Below are 22883 nucleotides of genomic sequence, written 5' to 3'. Positions count from 1 at the left end.
TGCAACACTCTGAAAATATATATATTAGAGGGAAACATTCCACATGGGAAAAGCATATCTAAAAACAAAGATGCTGTAACTAACCACACGAAAGCGTTGGTATGTTGATAGAGACAATAACAAACACAAACACACACACAAATTTCAAGCTTTCACAACCCACGGTTGCTTCATCAGGAAAGAGGGAAGGAGAGGGAAAGACTAAAGGATGTGGGTTTTAAGGGAGAGGGTAAGGAGTCATTCCATTCCCAGGAGCGGAAAAACTTACCTTAGGGGGAAAAAGGGACAGGTACACACTCGCGCGCGCGCACACACACACACACACACACACACACACACACACACACACACACACACACACACACACACACACATATCCATCCACACATATACAGGCACAAGCAGACATATATATATATATATATATATATATATAATAAAATTACTCTGATTCTTCTGTAGTGAGTAATACTGCCAATACTATAATACATCTAGAAATAATGCAGTATTTAAAAGATAATGACAATAGTTTAGTTACCTTGAACAGATATCCAAATGTAAAAAAGAAATAAAAAAGATTACCCTTAAAGATAAAACTTGTTTACTAAGTTCTGCTCCTGCTGAAAGACTATTTTCATTTAGTTGCACAATACACAAGGTCACTATGCTGTGCAGACATACTGTCTGGCTAAAGTACTCTGTGACGGTTGTGTGTTAACAATGCAAAGTGGAGAATGGATTTAAACACTCAATACACCCACTGCAGGAACAATATGTAAGAAACTATCAACTGAACTAAGGAGGGCATAGATATGAGAAAAATTATATTACGTACTGCAAATAATATTATTGTATAAAAGAATTTTGTAAAATCAATAGAAAGAAAAGAGTTGACATGTGAAGGAAAACTAAAAAAGTTAAAACATAAAAACTTATTAAGTCTGGCCAAACAATGAAGGGTATTGCCCCCTACAGGTCAAGGACCTAGTACAGAAATTGTAACGTAATGTCTACTCTGAGCAGCAAACAAACAAACCCTAAACAACCAGAAAATTGCACCAGAACTGTATACTGTCGTCTAGTAAAGTCTGGACAGCGGCAGTATACAGTAAGGGGGGCAGTTGTACTGTACCGAAACTGAGATACCTGAAAGACCGGAAATTTGTTAAATTGATTGTCTCTCTCTCTCTCATTATTTATAGGAAGATTATACTACATGTGGCACTGAATCTACGTTATCTCAGTAATTCCAAATTCCCTGCTGTTCATTTCTTAACAGTTTTCTTTTATTAATCTCTTCTCTTGTTTTGGACGTCTCCACAGTACAATGTTTCATGGAGGCATTCTGTCTTTTGTGTCAAGCAAAAAAAGTGTAAACTTTTATCTCAATACAGTGTTTATTACAAGCCTTGAGTGAGGTTTTATTCAGGAGGAGGAAAATCCAAAGTCCATTGCAATCCCTTCTACAAAAATTTTATATCACAGAGATAATATGCCTTATCGATACGACACAGTCAGAAGAAATTTATTTATCCAGTAAGAAGAAGGCCACAGAAAAAGACTCTGGAGCTGCTGTTATCAAGAAGAAACGAGGTAAAGCGCTAACTTCCACAAACATTACTTTACAAGACATTAATGAAAATTGGTGGTTTTACAGGTGAAAGCAACAATAGCAGCTGTTTGGTCTGCTGCCCTCTTAACATTATTTACACAAATTGTAAAAAGTTAAAAAAAAATAGACAATCACATCATCCCCACTTCACAGACCAATCCTTCAGCAATACCAATATAGCTGTTACAGGTTAGGACTGCCCTCACTCAGTACACAGTCCCCGCACGGTACGGCAGTTTGAACTGGCACACAGCACATGTACGATATTTCTAAGCCACGTCCTTACCAGAGTGTGTTTCCCATTCCGCACCCCGATGCCTAGGTCACACTACTCACCGCCCTTCCGCCTCCTGCTGCTCCTGTGCCGGTTCTCAGCCCGTCCTCTGTGACGTCTTTGAGTGGCCGGCACTCCTCGCATTCTCGGGTATCGCCACGTCCCTCGCCGCCTTGTCCGCCAGGGACCCTTCGATCCGGTCCCTGTACTCCTCCCATTCTGTTCTCTTCCTGTAAACCAAACCAGGCATATTGATAATTTCATTTTGTTTCTGATCTCTCCGAGACGCATTAAAATCTCGGAACACTTCACATACTATTTTCTGTGGACAATATATCGGCACTGGCAGAGACCTTTCCCAGTTCAGATGTATATTATGAGGAAATGAATGTATCACTTTTGTTTACGTAGTGGTCCCGGCGGAGGTTCGAGTCCTCCCTAGGGCATGGGTGTGTGTGTTTGTCCTTAGGATAATTTAGGTTAAGTAGTGTGTAAGCTTACGGACTGATGACCTTAGCAGTTAAGTCCCATGAGATTTCACACACATTTGAACATTTTTTTTGTTTACTTAGTACGGCTGCATTCGGGCCTTAACATTCTCTCGCGCATCGGACCAGGAACAGCACATTCTAAAACATATTACGAAACTCAATTTCTAAATAGACCTCTGGTTCATTTATGTAAACCTGAGTAATTATTATGAGAATAATTACAATCACCAACACAAGTATTAACAATCAATAGCACAGAATTGTCATTATTATTATTATTATTATTATTATTATTATTATTATTATTATTATTATTATTATATTAAAGATCCCAATACCACAACAGATAAATGCAGACTTTGCAAACAACAAATAGAAACAGTAGATCACATCACAAGCGTATGTACAATGCTAGCAAATACAGAATACCCCAGAAGACATGACAATGTAGCAAAAATAATACAACAACTTGCCATACAACATAAACTAATAAAACAACACGTTCCCACATACAATTATGCACCACAAAATGTACTGGAGAATGATGAATACAAATTATACTGGAACAGAAACATTACAACAGATAAAACACCACCACATAACAAACCTGACATCATACTCACCAATAAAAAGAAGAAATTAACACAACTAATAGAAATATCCATACCCAATACAACAAATACAGGGTGTTACAAAAAGGTACGGCCAAACTTTCAGTAAACATTCCTCACACACAAATAAAGAAAAGATGTTATGTGGACATGTGTCCGGAAACGCTTAATTTCCATGTCACAGCTCATTTTAGTTTCATCAGTATGTACTGTACTTCCTCGATTCACCGCCAGTTGGCCCAATTGAAGGAAGGTAATGTTGACTTTGGTGCTTGTGTTGACATACGACTCATTGCTCTACAGTACTAGCATCAAGCACATCAGTACGTAGCATCAACAGGTTAGTGTTCATCACGAACGTGGTTTTGCAGTCAGTGCAATGTTTACAAATGCGGAGTTGGCAGATGCCCATTTGATGTATGGATTAGCACGGGGCAATAGCCGTGATGCGGTGCGTTTGTATCGAGACAGATTTCCACAACGAAGGTGTCCCGACAGGAAGACGTTCGAAGCAATTGATCGGCGTCTTAGGGAGCACAGAACATTCCAGCCTATGACTCGCAACTGGGAAAGACCTAGAACGACGAGGACACCTGCAATGGACGAGGCAATTCTTCGTGCAGTTGACGATAACCCTAATGTCAGCGTCAGAGAAGTTGCTGCTGTACAAGGTAACGTTGACCACGTCACTGTATGGAGAGTGCTATGGGAGAACCAGTTGTTTCCGTACCATGTACAGCGTGTGCAGGCACTATCAGCAGCTGATTGGCCTCCACGGGTACACTTCTGCGAATGGTTCATCCGACAATGTGTCAATCCTCATTTCAGTGCAAATGTTCTCTTTACGGATGAGACTTCATTCCAACATGATCAAATTGTAAATTTTCACAATCAACATGTGTGGGCTGATGAGAATCCGCACGCAATTGTGCAATCACGTCATCAACACAGATTTTCTGTGAACGTTTGGGCAGGCATTGTTGGTGATATCTCGATTGGGCCCCATGTTCTTCCACCTACGGTCAATGGAGCACGTTATCATGATTTCGTACGGGATACTCTACCTGTGCTGCTAGAACATGTGCCTTTACTAGTACGACACAACATGTGGTTCATGCCCGATGGAGCTCCTGCACATTGCAGTCGAAGTGTTCGTACGCTTCTCAACAACAGATTCGGTGGCCAATGGATTGGTAGAGGCGGACCAATTCCATGGGCTCCATGCTCTCCTGACCTCAACCCTCTTGACCGAGCGAGGTGGCGCAGTGGTTAGCACACTGGACTCGCATTCGGGAGGACGACGGTTCAATCCCGTCTCCGTCCATCCTGATTTAGGTTTTCCGTGATTTCCCTAAATCACTTCAGGCAAATGCCGGGATGGTTCCTTTGAAAGGGCACGGCCGATTTCCTTCCCCATCCTTCCCTCACCCGAGCTTGCGCTCCGTCTCTAATGACCTCGTTGTCGACGGGACGTTAAACACTAATCTCCTCCTCCTCAACCCTCTTGACTTTCATTTATGGGGGCATTTGAAAGCTCTTGTCTACGCAACCCCGGTACCAAACGTAGAGACTCTTCGTGCTCGTATTGTGGACGGCTGTGATACAATATGCCATTCTCCAGGGCTGCATCGGCACATCAGGGATTCCATATGACGGAGGGTGGATGCATGTATCCTCGCTAACGGAGGACATTTTGAACATTTCCTGTAACAAAGTGTTTGAAGTCACGCTGGTACGTTCTGTTGCTGTGTGTTTCCATTCCATGATTAATGTGATTTGAAGAGAAGTAATAAGATGAGCTCTAACATGGAAAGTAAGCATTTCCGGACACATGTCCACATAACATATTTTCTTTCTTTGTGTGTGACGAATGTTTCCTGAAAGTTTGGCCGTACCTTTTGTAACACCCTGTATACAAAAGAAGAAAGGAGAAAAAATTGAAAAATACATCCAACTGGCTGAGGAAGTCAAGGACATGTGGCATCAGGATAAAGTTGACATTATACCGATTATACTATCAACTACAGGAGTCATACCACACAATATCCACCAGTACATCAACGCAATACAGCTACATCCAAACTTATATATACAACTACAGAAATCTGTAATTATTGATACATGTTCAATTACCCAACGTTCCTAAATGCAATGTAACATATACCGTACAGTTAAAAGGAAGTCACGCTTGATCAAGGTCCACGTCACTTTCCATTTTTAACCAGACATAACGTCTGAGAAAGGAAAGAAATAATAACAACAACAATAAAGGACATTAAAAATAAGAAAAATATTGATTAGTTTAGCACATCTGAAGCTGCGTTACTAATCAGATTGGGAAGAATAATTAATAATGGAGAAGATTGAAATAACAGCGACAGCAGCTGGTAAGAGTGCACTGACTTTCAATAGAGGGCTCTGCTACTGACAAGAGTCATCTGCAGACTAGTGTGTGGAAGAGATTCCTACTGTGATAAAAGTTAGACCATGAGGTGCCTTTTGAAGTTTGGAAACAATTTAATTTCCCCGATATTTTGAGGAAGAGTGTTCTGATGTTGGGTTTGTGAAACAGATGGCTGTGCTATGTAGTGGTATAGAGAGGATGTTACTTTGTTGACAATGAGTATTTTTTTCTGTGACATTCAGATACTGGTGTAAGAGTTGAAGATAAATAAGAGGGAGTGCAACGACTGACAAGACAACAGAGTGAACCCAAGGTATCATAGTTTGTACTTTTAATCGGTACACAGTTGTCATAATTATCACAGCCAAAAGTGACCTTTAGTTACCTGTCAATATTTTACACATACTATCCCAAACCATTTAGGTCAAGAAACTTCCTGGCAGATTAAAACTGTGTGCCCGACCGAGACTCGAACTCGGGACCTTTGCCTTTCGTGGGCAAGTGCTCTACCATCTGAGCTACCGAAGCACGGCTCACGCCCGGTACTCACAGCTTTACTTCTGCCAGTATCTCGTCTCCTACCTTCCAAACTTTACAGAAGCTCTCCTGCGAAACTTGCAGAACTAGCACTCCTGAAAGGATATCCTTTCTTTCAGGAGTGCTAGTTCTGCAAGTTTCGCAGGAGAGCTTCTGTAAAGTTTGGAAGGTAGGAGACGAGATACTGGCAGAAGTAAAGCTGTGAGTACCAGGCGTGAGTCGTGCTTTGGTAGCTCAGATGGTAGAGCACTTGCCCGCGAAAGGCAAAAGTCCCGAGTTCGAGTCTCGGTCAGGCACACAGTTTTAATCTGCCAGGAAGTTTCATATCAGCGCACACTCCGCTGCAGAGTGAAAATCTCATTCTGCATCTATGTCAAAATTACATAGGCAGTAGAGAATCCTAAACTGAGTATTTTGAGATCAGGAACAGGTGGTCAGAAATTAACATTATATGGGGCGGAAATCAACATTTTATGCAATCTTCCTGGCAGCGTAATACCGAGTTCTTGAGCGAGCTTTGAACTTGGGATCTTCGCCTTTTGTTGGCAAGTGCTCTTCTGACCGAGCTTCACTTTTGCCAGTACATCATCTCCTACTTTCCAAACCTCACAGAAGCTCATGTGTAACACTTGCAAGACTATCATTCCTGGACGAAAGGATATATACATAAAGTTTAACAAACTTTATGTAAAGTTCATACATAAATTTTAACAGTGCAAGAGTAATGAAGTTTTTCCAAAATATATCAATGTGAAAATTAAAGCTACCTCCACGGCAGCAAAACGAGCTAAAAAGCTGCACTTGATAATGGCCTAAGGCCGAAATTGCAATCATGAAATAAAGAAAGTTTTACAGTCACTGGCGTAAAATGATGTCTTTTATAAAGTTCTACATGACTGTGAATCCCAGGTATAAAAAGTGAAACCACACTGTAAGCAGCAGCACCAGTGCATGATGGGAGTGGCGACTGGATGGAGGCAAGGAGGAGGCTGGGGCGGAGAGGGGGAGGGATAGTTAGCGGAAAAGGAGAGACATAGAGAGGGGGAAGGAGGAAAAAAGAAAAATGCATGCAACTGATATTTTTTCAGCCTACTTTTCCAGTGAAGAATGTTCAACTAGTGAGATTACTGGTAGTGGTAAATGACGTTTTCATTCCACTCTGGTGTCAGTACAGGTACAGAACAAATGAAGCAGAAAGAGGAGAGAGTCAAGAACGTAACTCGGTTTCTAATACCCCCCCCCCCCCACCCTCCATGTTAAAGAATGGTGGAATAATTCAATTGTAGTTCACGACACATCCCTAATCACTTCTGACGGGTCTTAACTACCGTATTTACTCGAATCTAAGCTGCACCTGAAAAATGAGACTCAAAATCGAGGAAAAAAAATTTTCCTGAATCTAAGCTGCATCTGGAATTTGAGACTCTAAATTCAAGGGGGGAGAAAAGTTTTAGACCACGCCTCCAAATCGAAACAAAGTTGGTCCATTGTAACACGAGAGATAATTCAGGCCGAATGGATGAAGATACAGCTACAGTAGTTTGGTTCGAGTTGTAAGCTTAACAGTTAAGATTTACCAAGTAGCCATTGCTATGTGTCAGGCGCTCTGTCCGTATTTGAAGTGTATCCTTTCTTTTTCATGCGCTTCGTCCGGTTTGAATCGATTGCTTATTGTGCTTTGATCTGATAAGTGCCGTTCTTTGTTATAGGTGTTTACGTCACTCTAAGCTGAAAATGCATTATTGAACTGTGTCATTCATTGTTTGTCGCATTCTGATAATGAGTGTTTACGACCTGTAGCCGCTCGCGGCAATGCTCGCTTTTGTGCGCACTACCACCGCTTACAATAAAAAAAAGAGAGGAATTGTCTCAGAAGCGAAACAATGGCAAGAGACTGCTATTTCTTGTTACTTACACTGCTGCTTTCTTTGATAATGATAACAAGAACCAAATAATATACAGCGTATGATAGAAGACGTTCTGAACGCGAGTTTAGGGAAAATTTTTCTCCGTTTGAAACTCTTTGCAGATGCCTCCTTAGTACATTACATACTGCACAGAAATTCGTCATCTTAGATTTAAAAATCAAGTCAGTTGTCGTGCTTAATTTCTGACTGTATCACTATTCAGCATAAGGATAATACGAATATAAACATGACATGATATTTATATTCTTCCGTATTTGCTGTTGTCTCACTCTACTTTCGTAGTTTATTAGGCAGTCAGGATTTAAATGAGATAGCAGCAAACACAAAAGAATACACGGCATAATGTTTACATTCTTCTATCTTTTCTTTTAATTTATTTGCTGGCGCAGAGGTTTTGGTGCCAGTATTTATCTTTGTGCCTGCAAAGCACACCTGTGTAGCGCTACATATATTCGACGGCAGAAGTTAGTTGTGGCGGCACCTACCAACATTTTTCAGAACTTCCGCTTACTTTGCACTCTATTCTAAGCCGCAGGCAGTTTTTTGGATTACAAAAACCGGAAAAAAAGTGCGGCTTAGATTTGAGTAAATACGGTACTTTCTCTGTGGTTGGGAGTGAATGTTCTGTTGTGCTCAGCTGCTAAACATATAGTATTACAAGTTCAGTTTCTATACTGGATCTAGCTTCCATTCAAGTTTGGAGGTATTTTACTCAGACAGAACATTCAAATGTTAGTCAGCTGCCACTAAGATGCAATATAAATTACCGTTAAGATGTGATATCAGTCAGTCAAACCAAAACAAAAGCCATTATACACACTGAACTTTCAACACTAATGAACAAAAGAAACATTTAGAAAATGTGTGAAATGTTGGACAGTGGAGACACACACACACACACACACACACACACACACACACACACACACACACACAAAAGAAATGAAGTGTGACTACCGTTGCAGTCCCACGACTTCAACGTCAGGGCGGAGAGCAGCAAACGCCTCAAGACCACGGCGTGTCACTCCGCAGCCCGCGAGGTCCAGGTGGCGCAGTGTGTTCACCAGGGCCAGGTAGCGGACACTCGCATCAGTCACGTATGAGAACCTGTAGCAGACGACGGGGGTAAAATAACTGCCAGACTCGGTCTTTCAATAGGCCACTGTCTAAGTGAGAGACAATTGTTATGAACTGCTGCAATATCAGGAGACTAAGCAAACGCTTCAATGTAATCAATGTTTTAAGATTTTCCTATAACTTGTTATTGCTGTGCATATTTATTTATTTATTGTGATAATAACAGAGGAAGAATATAATAATTCCAATCCCAAAGAAAGCAGGTGTAGACAGATGTGAAAATTACCGAACTATCAGTTTAATAAGTCACAGCTGCAAAATACTAACGCGAATTCTTTACAGACGAATGGAGAAACTGGTAGAAGCCGACCTCGGCGAAGATCAGTTTGGGTGCCGCAGAAATGTTGGAACACGTGAGGCAATACTGACCCTACGACTTATCTTAGAAGAATGATTAAGGAAAGGCAAGCATACGTTTCTAGCATTTGAAGACTTAGAGAAAGCTTTTGACAATGTTGATTGGAATACTCTTTCAAATTCTGAAGGTGGCAGAGGTAAAATACAGGGAGCGAAAGGCTATTTACAATTTGTACAGAAAGCAGTTGGCAGTTATAAGCATCGAGGGGTATGAAAGGGAAGCAGCGGTTGGGAAGGGAATGAGAAAGGGTTGTAGCCTGTCCCCGATGTTATTCAATCTGTATATTGAGGAAGCAGTAAAGGAAACGAAAGAAAAATTCGGAGTAGGTATGGAGAAGAAATAAAAACGTTGAGGTTCGCCGATGACATTGTAATTCTGTCAGAGACAGCAAAGACTTGGAAGAGCAGTTGAACGGAATGGACAGTGTCTTGGAAGGAGGATATAAGATGAACATCAACAAAAGCAAAACGAGGATAATGGAATGTAGTCGAATTAAGTCGGGTGATGCTGAGGGAATTACATTAGGAAGCTATTTGGGGAGCAAAATAACTGATGATGGTCGAAGTAGAGAGGATATAAAATGAAGACTGGCAATGGCAAGGAAAGCGTTTCTGAAGAAGAGAAATTTGCTAACATCGAGTATTGATTTAAGTGTCCGGAAGTTGTTTCTGAAAGTATTTGTATGGAGTGTAGCCATGCACGGATGTGAAACATGGACGATAAATAGTTTGGCCAATATGAGAATAGAAGCTTTCAAAATGTGGTGCTACAGAAGAATGCTGAAGATTAGGTGGGTAGATCACATAACTAATGAGGAGGTATTTAATAGAATTGGGGAGGAGTTTGTGGCACAAGTTGACAAGAAGAAGGGACTGGTTGGTAGGACATGTTCTGAGGCATCAAGGGATCACAAATTTAGCATTGGAGGGCAGCGTGAAGGGTAAAAATCGTAGAGGGAGACCAAGAGATGAATACACTAAGCAGATTCAGAAGGATGCAGGTTGCAGTCAGTACTGGGAGATGAGGAAGCTTGCACAGGATAGAGTAGCATGGAGAGCTGCATCAAACCAGTCTCAGGACCAGAGACAACAACAAAACAATAACAGAAGCTGGAGAAATGAATCTGTGCTACTGCTGGGACTTAAACCCAGGACGACTCCTTGCTATGCAGACGTTCTAACCATTACATCACCATAGCAGTATGTGTAACAAAAGCTGAATAGACTATACTAGTCCAATGTCCTCCCTAACAAACTTCAATTCACGCCTTTGGCTCTTTTCCCCCCTTCTTAAATCGTCAGTACTGCCAAAGCTCTCTGGCACTGGAATAGCACCCCAGCTTTGTATGTAATGGGAAAACCCTGTCTGTGCCTCAGGCATAAATGTTCTATGGATGTCACGAAATTACATTTTTCCTTGAGACATAAGAGTCTCAACTTTATCTTTGATAATGACAGAAGCTGACGAAGTGAATTAAAGTTTGTGCTACGGAGGGCACTGGACGCAGCTGTGTTAGCTGTATCACTAAGGTGACGTGATGGTTAGCAAATCTGCCTAGTATGCAGGAGACTTGGATTGAAGTCCAAGCCGTGACACAAATTGTAATTCATTTCTTGAGTTTCTATCATTATCAAAGATAGAGTTGAGACTCTTATGTCTCAAGGAAAAATGTAATTCCATTATTTATCACAATTCACAATGTTTACATTTTGTTACTGTTTCGAGAGCAGACTAATTCTTTTGAACACACATGCGACAAAAATTTTATTACTTTGTGGCAGTAAGCTACGAAAAAAACTAATACTTTCATCCTTTTCTCAGTACGACTATCTGCTTTCAAAATGAGAAAAACTCATTTCTGTGCTGCTGGCTTGTAAGTGACCAGAGACAGGACTAGGAGCCACTGTATCGAATCGTCATTCATAGAGCTGTCACGAGAGGGAATTGCTATCACAATTTACATTTATACTGAATAAGTGTAACAAAATAAAATTGACTGATCTACTTAACACACTGTTTTATAAGGAAACACTCATCACTGTGACAATATCAGTTATTTTACATGTAGAGGAAGGATCTAAATTTCACTTCACTACATATCCCCGAGCAATCTTTGAAATGGTGATTTTTAGTATTCACAATCATCTTGTGGAACATAAGATGACCTAACTAATCAGAACCAAGAAGTAATGTGTAAGCATATTTTCAATTGGGGTTTTGCTAGTGCTGTCTTTAAATATAAATGTGGCCAATGAACTGGTTGAACTGACCTTAGATTTAAATGACTTTAAACACAAGCTATGAACATCTCATCTCCCTGACGAAAAGAGTTAATTAATGCTAAAATTCAATTGAGGAAACTAATAAACTATGAAACAGAAATGGTAGCCAGTTCTCACCTTCAGATGAAGTGTACAGAACTACCAATAACACATATGAAAGTAACACACCATCTAGGTTTTAGAACTAACAGTCCCTTCCTGGAGGCGAGACAGTAGATCACTCTGACACTAAGGTCAGAGAAACATGTCTGTTCCCACAAATAGGATTAACAATTTTAATTTTATCTCGAGTGAAAACATTAACTAATCTGCACACAGTTTTTTCACTTTATAATTGTGTGACGGTTCTGTAATTGCATTTATGTTTGGCATAAATAACAACCATTTTTGGAATTTGGCAATTTCAATTATTCTGAAATTAGAAAAGTCTGTATGGAGTAACGGAGACCAATATCAATATCGAGACCAAGATCAAGCATACAAAACAATTATGGAGCAAAAAATGAACAAAATTCAGAAGCATTATGTAATACACCTTATACCAGTATGTGCTGAGTAAAGTTGTGGGTGTGTTAGTGTGTTTCCAAAAAAAGCAAAGAGAAATGCAGCCTTTAACAGTGGAAGGGTAATACTCTACGAGTCGAAGTGTCAAATGTCTGAAGTTTGAATGTGGTAGGGAATCTAGGAAACTTGAAAAGGGAAAAGGGAAATGGGAAATGTGCTAGTATACATGCCAATATCACACGCAGAAGCAGATGTAGAGAAAGTATATGAGGAGACTGAATATTTGGGTAATTCCGTATGTAAATGGAGATGGGAGACTGGTATGTGGTACTAGGGAAGGGCATGCAAGAAATACTTACAGGATAACATGGGATCTGTAAAAAAAAAAAAATGAGAGAAGAGAGAGCCTAATTGAGCTAAAATTTAAGCTAGTAGTAGCAAATACACTGTTCAAAAATCACAGAAAGAGTAACCTGGAAATGGCTAGGAGATATGGGAAGATTGGAGCTCCATTACATAATGGCGAGATGTGAGATTCTAAGGTGTACCATACTCAGAGCCAATACAGATATATATCACAACTTAATAAGGATGAACAGTAATCTGAAGTTCAAGAAATGCTACAGAACAAATAATGTGGTAAGTATTGGGATACTGTAGCACTGAGGAATGACGACACGCACTGGAAGTGCTCCAAAGCTGTAGAAACTAAACACCACAGAAGGCAGTTCTGTTGAACAGGAATCGACATATCTAAAAAAACACACACACATTCACAGAAGTTCGGGAGACAAATATAGGTACAAAAGGATGGTACCTAAGAAACACAGGCCAACAGAATAAATAATTCAACTGGCCCACAAATGAAGGAGGTACAAAAATGCTCACAGAAAACCAGGAATACATCATTGTAAGTGACTAAGGAATGAAATGAATAGCAAGTGCAGAGAAGCTAAGGCAGAGTCACTGCAAAAAAAGTGAGCAAATCAAAAAAGAAATGGTCACTGTCAGGAACGATTCCACATTCAGAAGAAATGAAACAACCTTCAGTGAAAGCGAAAGCAAAAGCAAAAGTGTCAAGATTAAAAGGGTACAAGAAAAATTTCACAGATGGCAATACTGCAATAAGGGTAATGGGTCATTCCACATCAAGTGAACAAATGAAATGGTTCCAGCTGGACCATTTCTGAATCCCGTGAAAGTTTTTGAGTAGGTTCCGCAATGTGTTGCACGGATACGAAAAAAGTTTCAGCTCGATATCTCCTTTGATTACATTTCTACACCCTCTCGTAAATAGGTGTCCCAATTATGCATGACCTGTATGAATGCTGAAGTGCCAACATTGGATAATCTTTATGAAAGAACTCTTGTACCAGAAGTGCCTGATTTTGTATACTTAAACAGTGGTCCACTTCGCAAGGAATGACCCTAACCTTCACACTGAATTTGCCAAGCTTTTTTGGGTCTCAGTAATCCACAATGCGATGATTAGGACAATGGAACCCTAGTTTCAATGTAGAATACTTAAACCTGTGTTTCATCGTGTATTCTGACACATTTCAATATTTCTGCATCGCTGTTCACTTCAATGGCGACTCGTAAGCAATTTACATTCACTGGTGTTTTTGTTAGAGATTCAGCAGTATTACTGTCACAAGTTTCATACCTAAAAAATCCGAAAAAAGAATTCGCGGCACGAGCAACATCTCAGGTTGTGCTTTGGCAATCATTCGCACCAATTTCTTTCAACATTGCATCAATTTTACCAGTTGATGATGCTTTGGGGCATTTGGTGTGCTCGTCATCTTAAACCTCTTTGTGGCCTCCTTCAAAAAGCTTATACCCATCTTAAATAATTCTTTTAATTTTACCACACTAACCAAAAGCAATATTTAACATTTCTAAAGGTTCACTGCACTTTATTGCATTCTTACAGGGATATGTAATAATGGGTCACTGATTTATTTCTATACAAAAAAAAATCACCAGTACTACCAAAACACACGTAACCTTTTTGCAGCTGACAACATACTAAGTATTGGATATCACTAATCCTGTACAGATGCTTCCCAGACATGTTCACCGACTCAATAAAGAAAAAACTTAGAACAACTGTTTCAAGAAAAGTTGGTATATAAGAGACTTGGCTGGAATAGTCAAACAATGGAAATTACATGTAGGAGTATCAACAATGTAGGAAAAGATAGATTGCTACTTACTGTAGAGATTACGCATTAAGTTGCAGACAAGCACAATTAAGACACTTACACATAAGCTTTTGGCCACAGCCTTCATAAGAAAAAGAAATAAACAAGCACCATTCATTCACACAAGCAAACATGTCTCGTGTGTACATGACTACCAACTCTGGCAGTTCAGAACAGAATACAACTATTGTGTGGAATGGAAGCAGCAGTCTGGAAGGGGTGGCGAAGGGGTAGGGATAGCAGGTACAGGAAGGGTGGGGGGGGGGGGGGGGGGGGGGGGGGCTGGAGAGGTACACTGTCTGGCAGAGTGGAAACTGTTGGGTGCTAGGTGTGGGGACAGTGCGTTACCATAGGTTGAGTCCGGGATAATTATGGGAGTGGAAAATGTGTTGTAATTGTAACTCCCATCTGCACCATTCAGGAAAGCTGGCAGTGGAAGGGAGGAGTTTCCACTTCCTCTGTCCTATCACCTCCTCCCCATTCTCATCTCCTACCCTCTTCGTTTGCCACCTTCTGCCAACACGCCTGCTTGTCTTTCCCAACTCCTCTCCTTTTTCACTCCATTTCCCTCACCTCCCGACACTGCGCCTGCTAGCATTCTAGTCCCTGCATGTTCTGCAGATGGCATTCCTCTCTCCCCCCACCTGTACACTATGATCCGTTCCCCTTCCCTGCCCCTTCCAGATAACTGTTTCCATTCCACACGGCAGTTGCATTCTGGTGTCAGCTGCTGTCAGAGTTGGTGGTCTTGTGTGTTGGGTGTGCTTGCACATGTGAGTGAATGGCGAGTGTTTCTCTTTCTTTTTCTTATGAAGGTTCAGGGTGAAAGCTTATGTGCAAGTGTCTTAATTGGGGCTGTATACTACTTAACATGTCATCTTTACTGTTAGTATCAATCTGTCTTTTCCTACATTGTTATCCGGATAAACAATCTGTCAGGTTAATATGCCCCTATAATGGAGACGGCAGAAGAAAAGACTGACAGTTGTTTGGGCTTGCACGGTTGCTTTGTGTGTTTACCTCAACCGATTCCATAATGTGATGTTTCTGTGGCTAAGCCTCAGTGTTGTCACTGCTCTGTAGATGACGGTCATTTTTTCATTTTTGCCTGCAGCTATTTGTTTCACAGCTGTAAGCTGGCAACAGCATTGTCAACTGTGAAGGACCTTCTTTCCCAAGCTGTGCTAAAACACCATTTGACTGCACAGTGACTCATGAGAAAGCTCTCGAGGCCCTCAATATTGCTCGATGCAGGGGGTTGGCACTCCGATACCCCACCTACAGGTATTTTTATGTTGCTTGCTCAATAGTGGGATTTTAAAAATGCACTAATCACTCTGTCAACCCTAAAAAAAGCTATGTAATGTCCAATGAAATGCCTACTGCGACTTGTAAAGTGGCAACTCATCTTGTGTTCATCTGGTGCCTGGACGAGAGCCAATGTGAACAAGAATAAGCATAGGAAATGTAAAAGTCAGTTATAAATCTCAATCTTTAGATTGAAAATACGTGTAGTTAAACAATCATCTTCTCTTTCTAACAGTGGAAAATCCAGGATGGAATGCAACAATATTATGAAAAGGATAGTTGCCACTCACCATACAGCGGAGATGCTGAGTTTCAGATAGGCACAACAAGAAGACTGTCACAGATAAAGCTCTCTGCCATTAAGGCCTTCGTCAACAATAGACCACTAACACGCAAACGCAACCTCATACACCTGAAACCACACTGCCAGAGTGCTGTATGGTGAGTGGCAACTATCCTTTTCATAATATTGTTGCATTCCATCCTGGAATTTCCACTGTTAGAAAGGGAAGATGATTGTTTAAATATGGAGTGACAAAGGAGAGGAGTTGGGAAAGACGGGCTGGCATGTTGGCAGAAGGTGGCAAATGAAGAGGGTAGGAGATGAGAATGGGGAGGAGGTGATAGGACAGAGGAAGTGGAAACTCCTCCCTTCCACCACCAACTTTCCTGATGGTGCAGATGGGAGTTACCATTAGAACACATTTTCCACTCCCATATTTATCCCGGACTCAACCTATGGTAACGCACTGTCCCCACACCTAGCACCCAACAGTTTCCACTCTGCCAGACAGTGTACCTCTCCAGCCCACCCCCCCCCCCCCCCACCCCACCCCCCCACCCTTCCTGTACCTGCTATCCCTACCCCTTCTCCACCCCTTCCCCCACTGTTGCTTCCATTTCCACCACACAATAGTTGTATTCTGGTCTGAACTGCCAGAGTTGGCAGTCATGTACACGAGATATGTTTGCTTGTGTGAATGAATGGTGTGTGATTATCTTTCGTTTTCTGATGAAGGCTGTGGCCGAAAAATTATGTGTAAGTGTCTTAATTGTGCATGTCTGCAACTTAATGCGTCACCTCTACAGTAAGTAGCAATTTATCTTTTCCTACATTGTTGATATTCCTACATGTAATTTCCATTGTTTGACTTTTCCAGCCAAGTCTTTTATACACCAACTTTGCTTGAAACAGTTGTTCTAAGTTTTTTCTTTATTGAGTTGGTAAAGATGTCTGGGAAGTATTTGTACAGTGTTAGCGATATCCAATACTTAGTATGATGTCAGCTGCAAAAAGGTTACATGTGTATTGGTAGTACTGGTGATTTTTTTGTATAGAAATAAATCAGTGACCCATTATTACATCTCCCTGTAATAATGTAATAACATGCAGTGAACCTTTAGAAATGTTAAATATTGCTTTTGGTTAGTATGATGAAAGTAAAAGAATTATTTAAGACTGGTAGAAGCATTTTGAAGGAGGCCACAAAGAGGTTTAAGATGAGGAGCACACCAAACGCCCCAAAGCATCATCAACTGGTAAAATCGACACAATGTTGAAAGAAATTATTGTGAATGATCACTGAAGCACAACCTGAGATGTTGCTCGTGCCGTGAGTTCTTTTTTCGGATTTTTTAGGTATGAAACTTGTGACAGTAATACTGCTGAATCTCTAACAAAAACACCAGTGAATGCAAGTTGCTCACGAGTCGCATTTGAAGTGAGCAAAAGATGCAGAAATATTGAAATGTGTCAGAATACACGATGAAACACAGGTTTAAGGATTCTACATCGAAACTAAGGCTCCATTGTCCTATTCGTCACATTGTGGATTACTGAGACCCAAAAAAGTTTGGCAAATTCAATGTGTAGGTTAGGGTCATTCCTTGTGAAGTGGACCATTGTTTAACTATACAACATCAGGCACTTCTGGGACAAGAGTCCTTTCATAAAGATTATCCAAAGATAGACTTTAGCATGCATACAGGTCACGCATATTTGGGAGACCTATTTACGAGAGGGTGTAGAAATGGAATCAAAGGAGATATCGAGCTGACTTTTTTTTATATCTGTGTGACACATTGTGGGACCTACTCAAAAATTTCATGGGATTCTGAAATGGTCCTGCCGGGTCCCATCTCATTTGGTCCACTTGATGTGGAATGACCCATTACCCTTATTGTATTTTTAAATTTTATCAGCACAGTATACCATGAGCTGTTGACTGAAGGTCGAATTATCTGTGAAGAGTATTGTGAGGAACTTTCAATACGTAATACAACACTGTTTATTCTCAGCCAATTTCAATTTGTTATGGGACAATGTGGAACATTCCCAGCCCCTGTAATTTCATGAAGTTCCGATAAGTGGTGGTGCTGTGCATAGCCATCAGAATGGAATCTGTAACGGAGGTGCAATCCAATCACAGAGTTGTCACTGCATTTCTTCTAGCACAAAACCAGAGTACTGCAAATACAAGGCGTGTTTTTTTAAATATGGTCCATTTGAACATAAGTACACAACATAAGGTTATTTCAAAAACGTAAATTTACTTTCAGAAAATACACTATTTTTCGACATAGTTGCCAAGTTTGTTCAAACACGTATCGTATCTCTGTACCAATTTTAAAATACCCGCTTCATAAAAACTTGCCGCCTGCTCTGATTACCAAGAGTTCATTGCCGTTTTCATGTTGTCGCCATTGGAACGGTTGCCACTGAGGTGTTGTTTGATGTGGGGGAACAGATGGTAATCGCTCAGAGCAAGATCAGGACGGTACGGAGGCTGGTCTAATACTCCCAGCCAAACCTGTCCGATAAATTGCGGGTCTGACCTGCAGTGTGAGGTCTTGCATTGTCATGAAGAAGAACAATTCCCTTTGTCAGCATGCTGCGCCGTTTGTTTTGAATCGCTCTGCGTAGCTTTCTCAGGGTTTGGCACTATGCTTCTGCATTGATAGTGGTTCCTCGTTGTATGATGTTGACCAACAAAACACCATACCTATCCCAAAACACCGATGCCATGATTTTGTGCTGGGATAGAGTATTTGGCCTTCACCTTTACAGGCGAGTGTGTGTGTCTCGATTCCATGCTCTATTGCTTCGATTCGAGCGTGATATGCGAAACCCATGTTTTGTCTCCAGGTACATTCTGACTCACGAAGCCGTCACCTTCTTCGTGATGAGTCAAGAACTTCATCGCACACTCAAATCTTTGGTTTTTGTGGTCCTCTCCTGGGAGTTTCAGGACCTAATGGGAGCACAGTTACCAAATTTTACGTGTGCAGAAACAATGTTGTAAAGCACTGATCTCGACACGCCAAGACATTCGTGTGAGAGACCTGTTATTGCGAAGTGCCTGTTGTCACGAATCCCCACTTCAACTGAAGCCACCAAACCGTCTGTAATCAAAGAAGGGCAACCAGAGGTCCTCATCACGGACATTATCACGGCCATCTTTGAATTCTCATACCCACTTACGCACTTTGCTTTCACTCAAAACAGTATCACTGTACACTTCACAATTCCGTAGATGAATTTCTGCAGCAGACAGGTTCCTTGCTGACAGAAACTGTATCACTGAGCAAACCTCACATGCGGCAGCAAGTTGGTAGTCAAACATTTTGAAAGCACAGAACAGAACTGTAGAGGTTAGCTACAGAGCTGAAACTGAGCACAGTTGTTCCCGAGGCCTGCCGGTACACAACGCACGTGCTCGTGGTATGCGCGCCAAATACTAGTGCCTACAACAAAACGGACCTTACTTAAAGAACCCACCTCAAACTGAGGCACTTGCAGAATGGCTACTGAAACCTGGCAGTTAACAAAAGTACAGTGAGTTGTTGGGCGAGACATCTGTCAGTATCACAACAAGGTTGCAAAAAATCCGTATCATCATCTGCACACCAACCGGCCGCGCACAGCTGTGACTCCTGCAGCGTTTGAATGTCAGGACGCTCATCTGAGGTGATTGACAGATCACAATCTGAGCCCTTGCTGCACAACTAGATGTGTCTCTTGGTAGTGCTGACACACTCTACCACCAGTTGCGGTACTCAAAGGTGTGTGCCTGCCGAGTCGCTCAATGCCTGGCGAAAGACTATAAAGAGCAACATAGCATCGCCTGTACTTAATTGTTTGCATGTTACGAGGCTCACTGTGAGAATCTTGTTGCAGGTGATGAAATGTGGGTTCATCACTTTGAACCAGAAACAAAATGGCAATCTGCTGGCAAGGGAACCTCGCCATCGCACCCCCTCAGATTTAGTTATAAGTTGGCACAGTGGATAGGCCTTGAAAAACTGAACACAGATCAATGGAGAAAACAGGAAGAAGTTGTGTGGAACTATGAAAAAAATTAGTAAAATATACAAACTGAGTAGTCCATGGGCAACATCAAGGAGATTACGAGCTCAGAAGCACCGTCGTCCCGCGGATAGCGTGAGCAGCTGCGGAGTGAGAAGTCCTTGGTTCAAGTCTTCCCTCGATAAAAATTTTACTTTGTTTATTTTCGCAAAGTTATGATCTGTCCGTTCGTTCATTGACGTCTCTGTTCACTGTAATAAGTTTAGTGTCTGTGTTTTCCGACCGCACCGCAAAACCGTGCGATTAGTAGACGAAAGGACGCGCCTCTCCAATGGGAACCGAAAACATTTGATCACAAGGTCATAGGTCAACCGATTCCTCCACAGGAAAACACGTCTGATATATTCTATACAACACTGGTGACGGCATGTGCGTCACATGACGGGAAAATGTTGTCGACCCACGTAACTTGTACACTTGGCGAATGGGTAAAAAGATTCTTCTACCTTGCCCGATTTAGGTTTTCTTGTGGATGTGATAATCACTCCCAAAAAAGTGATGAAAACATAAGAGTTTGTCACATATACTGAAAATAAAAAATTAAACTTTTCACTCGAGGGAAGACTTGAATCTGGGACCTTCCGTTCCGTAGCTGCTCTTGCTGACCACGGCGCTCCTGGAGTCCCAGTGTCCTTGATGTTGCCTATCTTCGCATGGACTACTCAGTTTGTATATTTTACTAATTTTTTTTTAATAGTTCCACACAACTTCTTCCTCTTTTCTCGATTGATCTGTGTTCAGTTTTTCAAGGCCTATCCACTGTACCAACTTATAACTAAATCCTAGGGGGGTGCGATGGGGAGGTTCCCTTGTGAGTGACCTTACACCACCTCTCACCTGAAGAAAAAGTTCAAAGGTGCACACTCAGCTGGTAAAACCTTCTGGTACTCTTGAGAGGTTAATCTAATGTCTTCCCTCACAGTAGGCGTTGGGGCAGGGGTGTACAGGGTTCAGCCAAAACTGGAAAGCAACATCTCTCTAGGGGTATTCCAAGCTGCAATCAGGGCACATGTGGAGGATAATATACGTAGGTGCTACAATGACCGTAGCATCTACATCTATTCAGACAGCCAGGCAGCCCTGAAATCATTGGCAGCGCCTGCAACAAGATCTAAGATTGCTGCAGATTGCCACAGGGCTCTGGTGGAGCTAGGGGGAAGCAGTAGGGTAAACCTAGTGTGGGTGCCTGGCCACTCAGGGATCTGTGGCAATGAACAAGCCGACAGATTGGCTAGGATGCGGACAACAACTCCATTTATTGGACCGGAACCTGTCCTGACAATCACCGAGGCTATCATCAAATTAGAAGTACGGAACCGGCTTAGTAAACAGCACGTAGGATATTGGACCGAGGTCCATAAACAAAAACATGGTAAGGTAATGATACCCAAGGCATGTTTTAAAAGAAGCTCTGTAATCCTGGGATTGAACAGGAAAGAGATTAAACTCATGACTGGACTGACGACAGGCCATGGGAATTTCAAAAAACACTTGCACACAATGGGTATAACGGAAGAGGACCCTAAATGTAGGATCTGTGACGAGGGTGAAGAAATTGCATCACACCTAATCTCGGAATGCATGGCACTGGAGAGTAAAAGATACAGGATCTTCGGGACAACTAGACCTGAAGAAATTTTATCTAGCAAAAAAACTGGTAGATGGACTCCTTGCACTATTTAAGGGCACTGGTTGGCTTTACTAGATATACAGGGAGCGATACAGCACAATAAACCTAGTTTCGGTGAGGGCAGTGGCGGGTCGGACCTAAGCTGTTTTAGCTTCCCTGTTAAAATCAATCAATCAGTCCCTCATGGTGCTGCAAACAATGCTGAAATGTATCATGCTATCCTCAGGAAAACACCATGACAATGCGAGGCCTCACAGAAGTCTGTGCATGTGAGGGGACTTAGTGAACTTCATTGGACTGTTATCCCTCATCCATGCTACAGAATGGATCTCTCATCTTTCAACTTTCATCTGTTTGGTCCAATGAAGAATGCACTCAGGAGGAAGCAGTACACGGATGATGGAGAAGTTACCGATGCAGCGAGACGTCGACTCCGACGTCGATCAGTAGAGTTGAGCAGTGTAGGTATATGGGCCCTCCCACTAAAGTGGTATAAGCCAGTTGCATTGAAATGGAGATTATGTTAATAAATAGGTTTTGTTGCCAAAAGAGTGGGGAATAAAATAGTGTATTGGAATCCTAATTAAAACCAACTTGCTTTCAGGAAAAATTGGTGCAGACCACCTATTTACAGTTAAGTAATTTAACACTTTTGCGCTACTATTCTGCATCTGCTCACACTTTGTTGCTCGTTCACATATATTTGGCCAAAAACAGCACTGTAATCAAGATCTCAGCCCACATACTCGCCAGAAATGGGCCCGTGCAACTCTTCTTTTCATAAAAATAAAGAAAACATTAAACGTACTCTGTTCTACAAGCATAAACGATGACATTAAAATGGCGTCACTGATAGCATTAAAAGTTATGCCGAAGGTAAAAAGTTCCAGAAGTGTTTTGAGGATTGAAAAAAAAGTGCTGGTGTATCTACATAATTGGAGTATACGCAGAAATAAAAATGTTTACAAAAAAACTGAGATTCCCATTACTTTTTAACACACCTCATATCACCATATTGGGCAGCACTTTATCTCAAACAAGGATTGCTACAATGCAGGCTGAGGCAATAATATTAGAAATGGGAACAAAGTTTGTTATACACTGTAACTGGTGCCTGTTCAGTAAAAATAAGCAAACACTGTAAATGATATAAAACCATCTATGTGAAACTTGCTGCCAGGACACAATTTTAGTAAGTAAGGACTCACAGCAGAGGCATGGCATTGTTCTACAC

At 41.4% G+C, this 22883-nt stretch overlaps 1 protein-coding gene across 1 annotated transcript in view; it reads right to left on the bottom strand.

Annotated features, from left to right (window-relative positions):
• Nucleotides 1-22883, bottom strand: part of LOC124718667 — a 98568-nt gene that overhangs the window by 18919 nt on the left and 56766 nt on the right. The window contains exons 8-9 of the mRNA XM_047244293.1: nucleotides 8815-8964; nucleotides 1949-2116 (exon numbers count right to left, since the gene is read on the bottom strand). Of these exons, the coding sequence (XP_047100249.1) occupies nucleotides 1984-2116; nucleotides 8815-8964 (283 nt within the window). The 3' untranslated portion in view covers nucleotides 1949-1983. The remainder of the gene's footprint in view (nucleotides 1-1948; nucleotides 2117-8814; nucleotides 8965-22883) is intronic.

The sequence above is a fragment of the Schistocerca piceifrons genome, chromosome 10 (assembly GCF_021461385.2).
Source record: "Schistocerca piceifrons isolate TAMUIC-IGC-003096 chromosome 10, iqSchPice1.1, whole genome shotgun sequence".
In the NCBI taxonomy this organism is placed as follows: domain Eukaryota; kingdom Metazoa; phylum Arthropoda; class Insecta; order Orthoptera; family Acrididae; genus Schistocerca; species Schistocerca piceifrons.
This window is presented reverse-complemented; position numbering and strand designations above follow the sequence as displayed.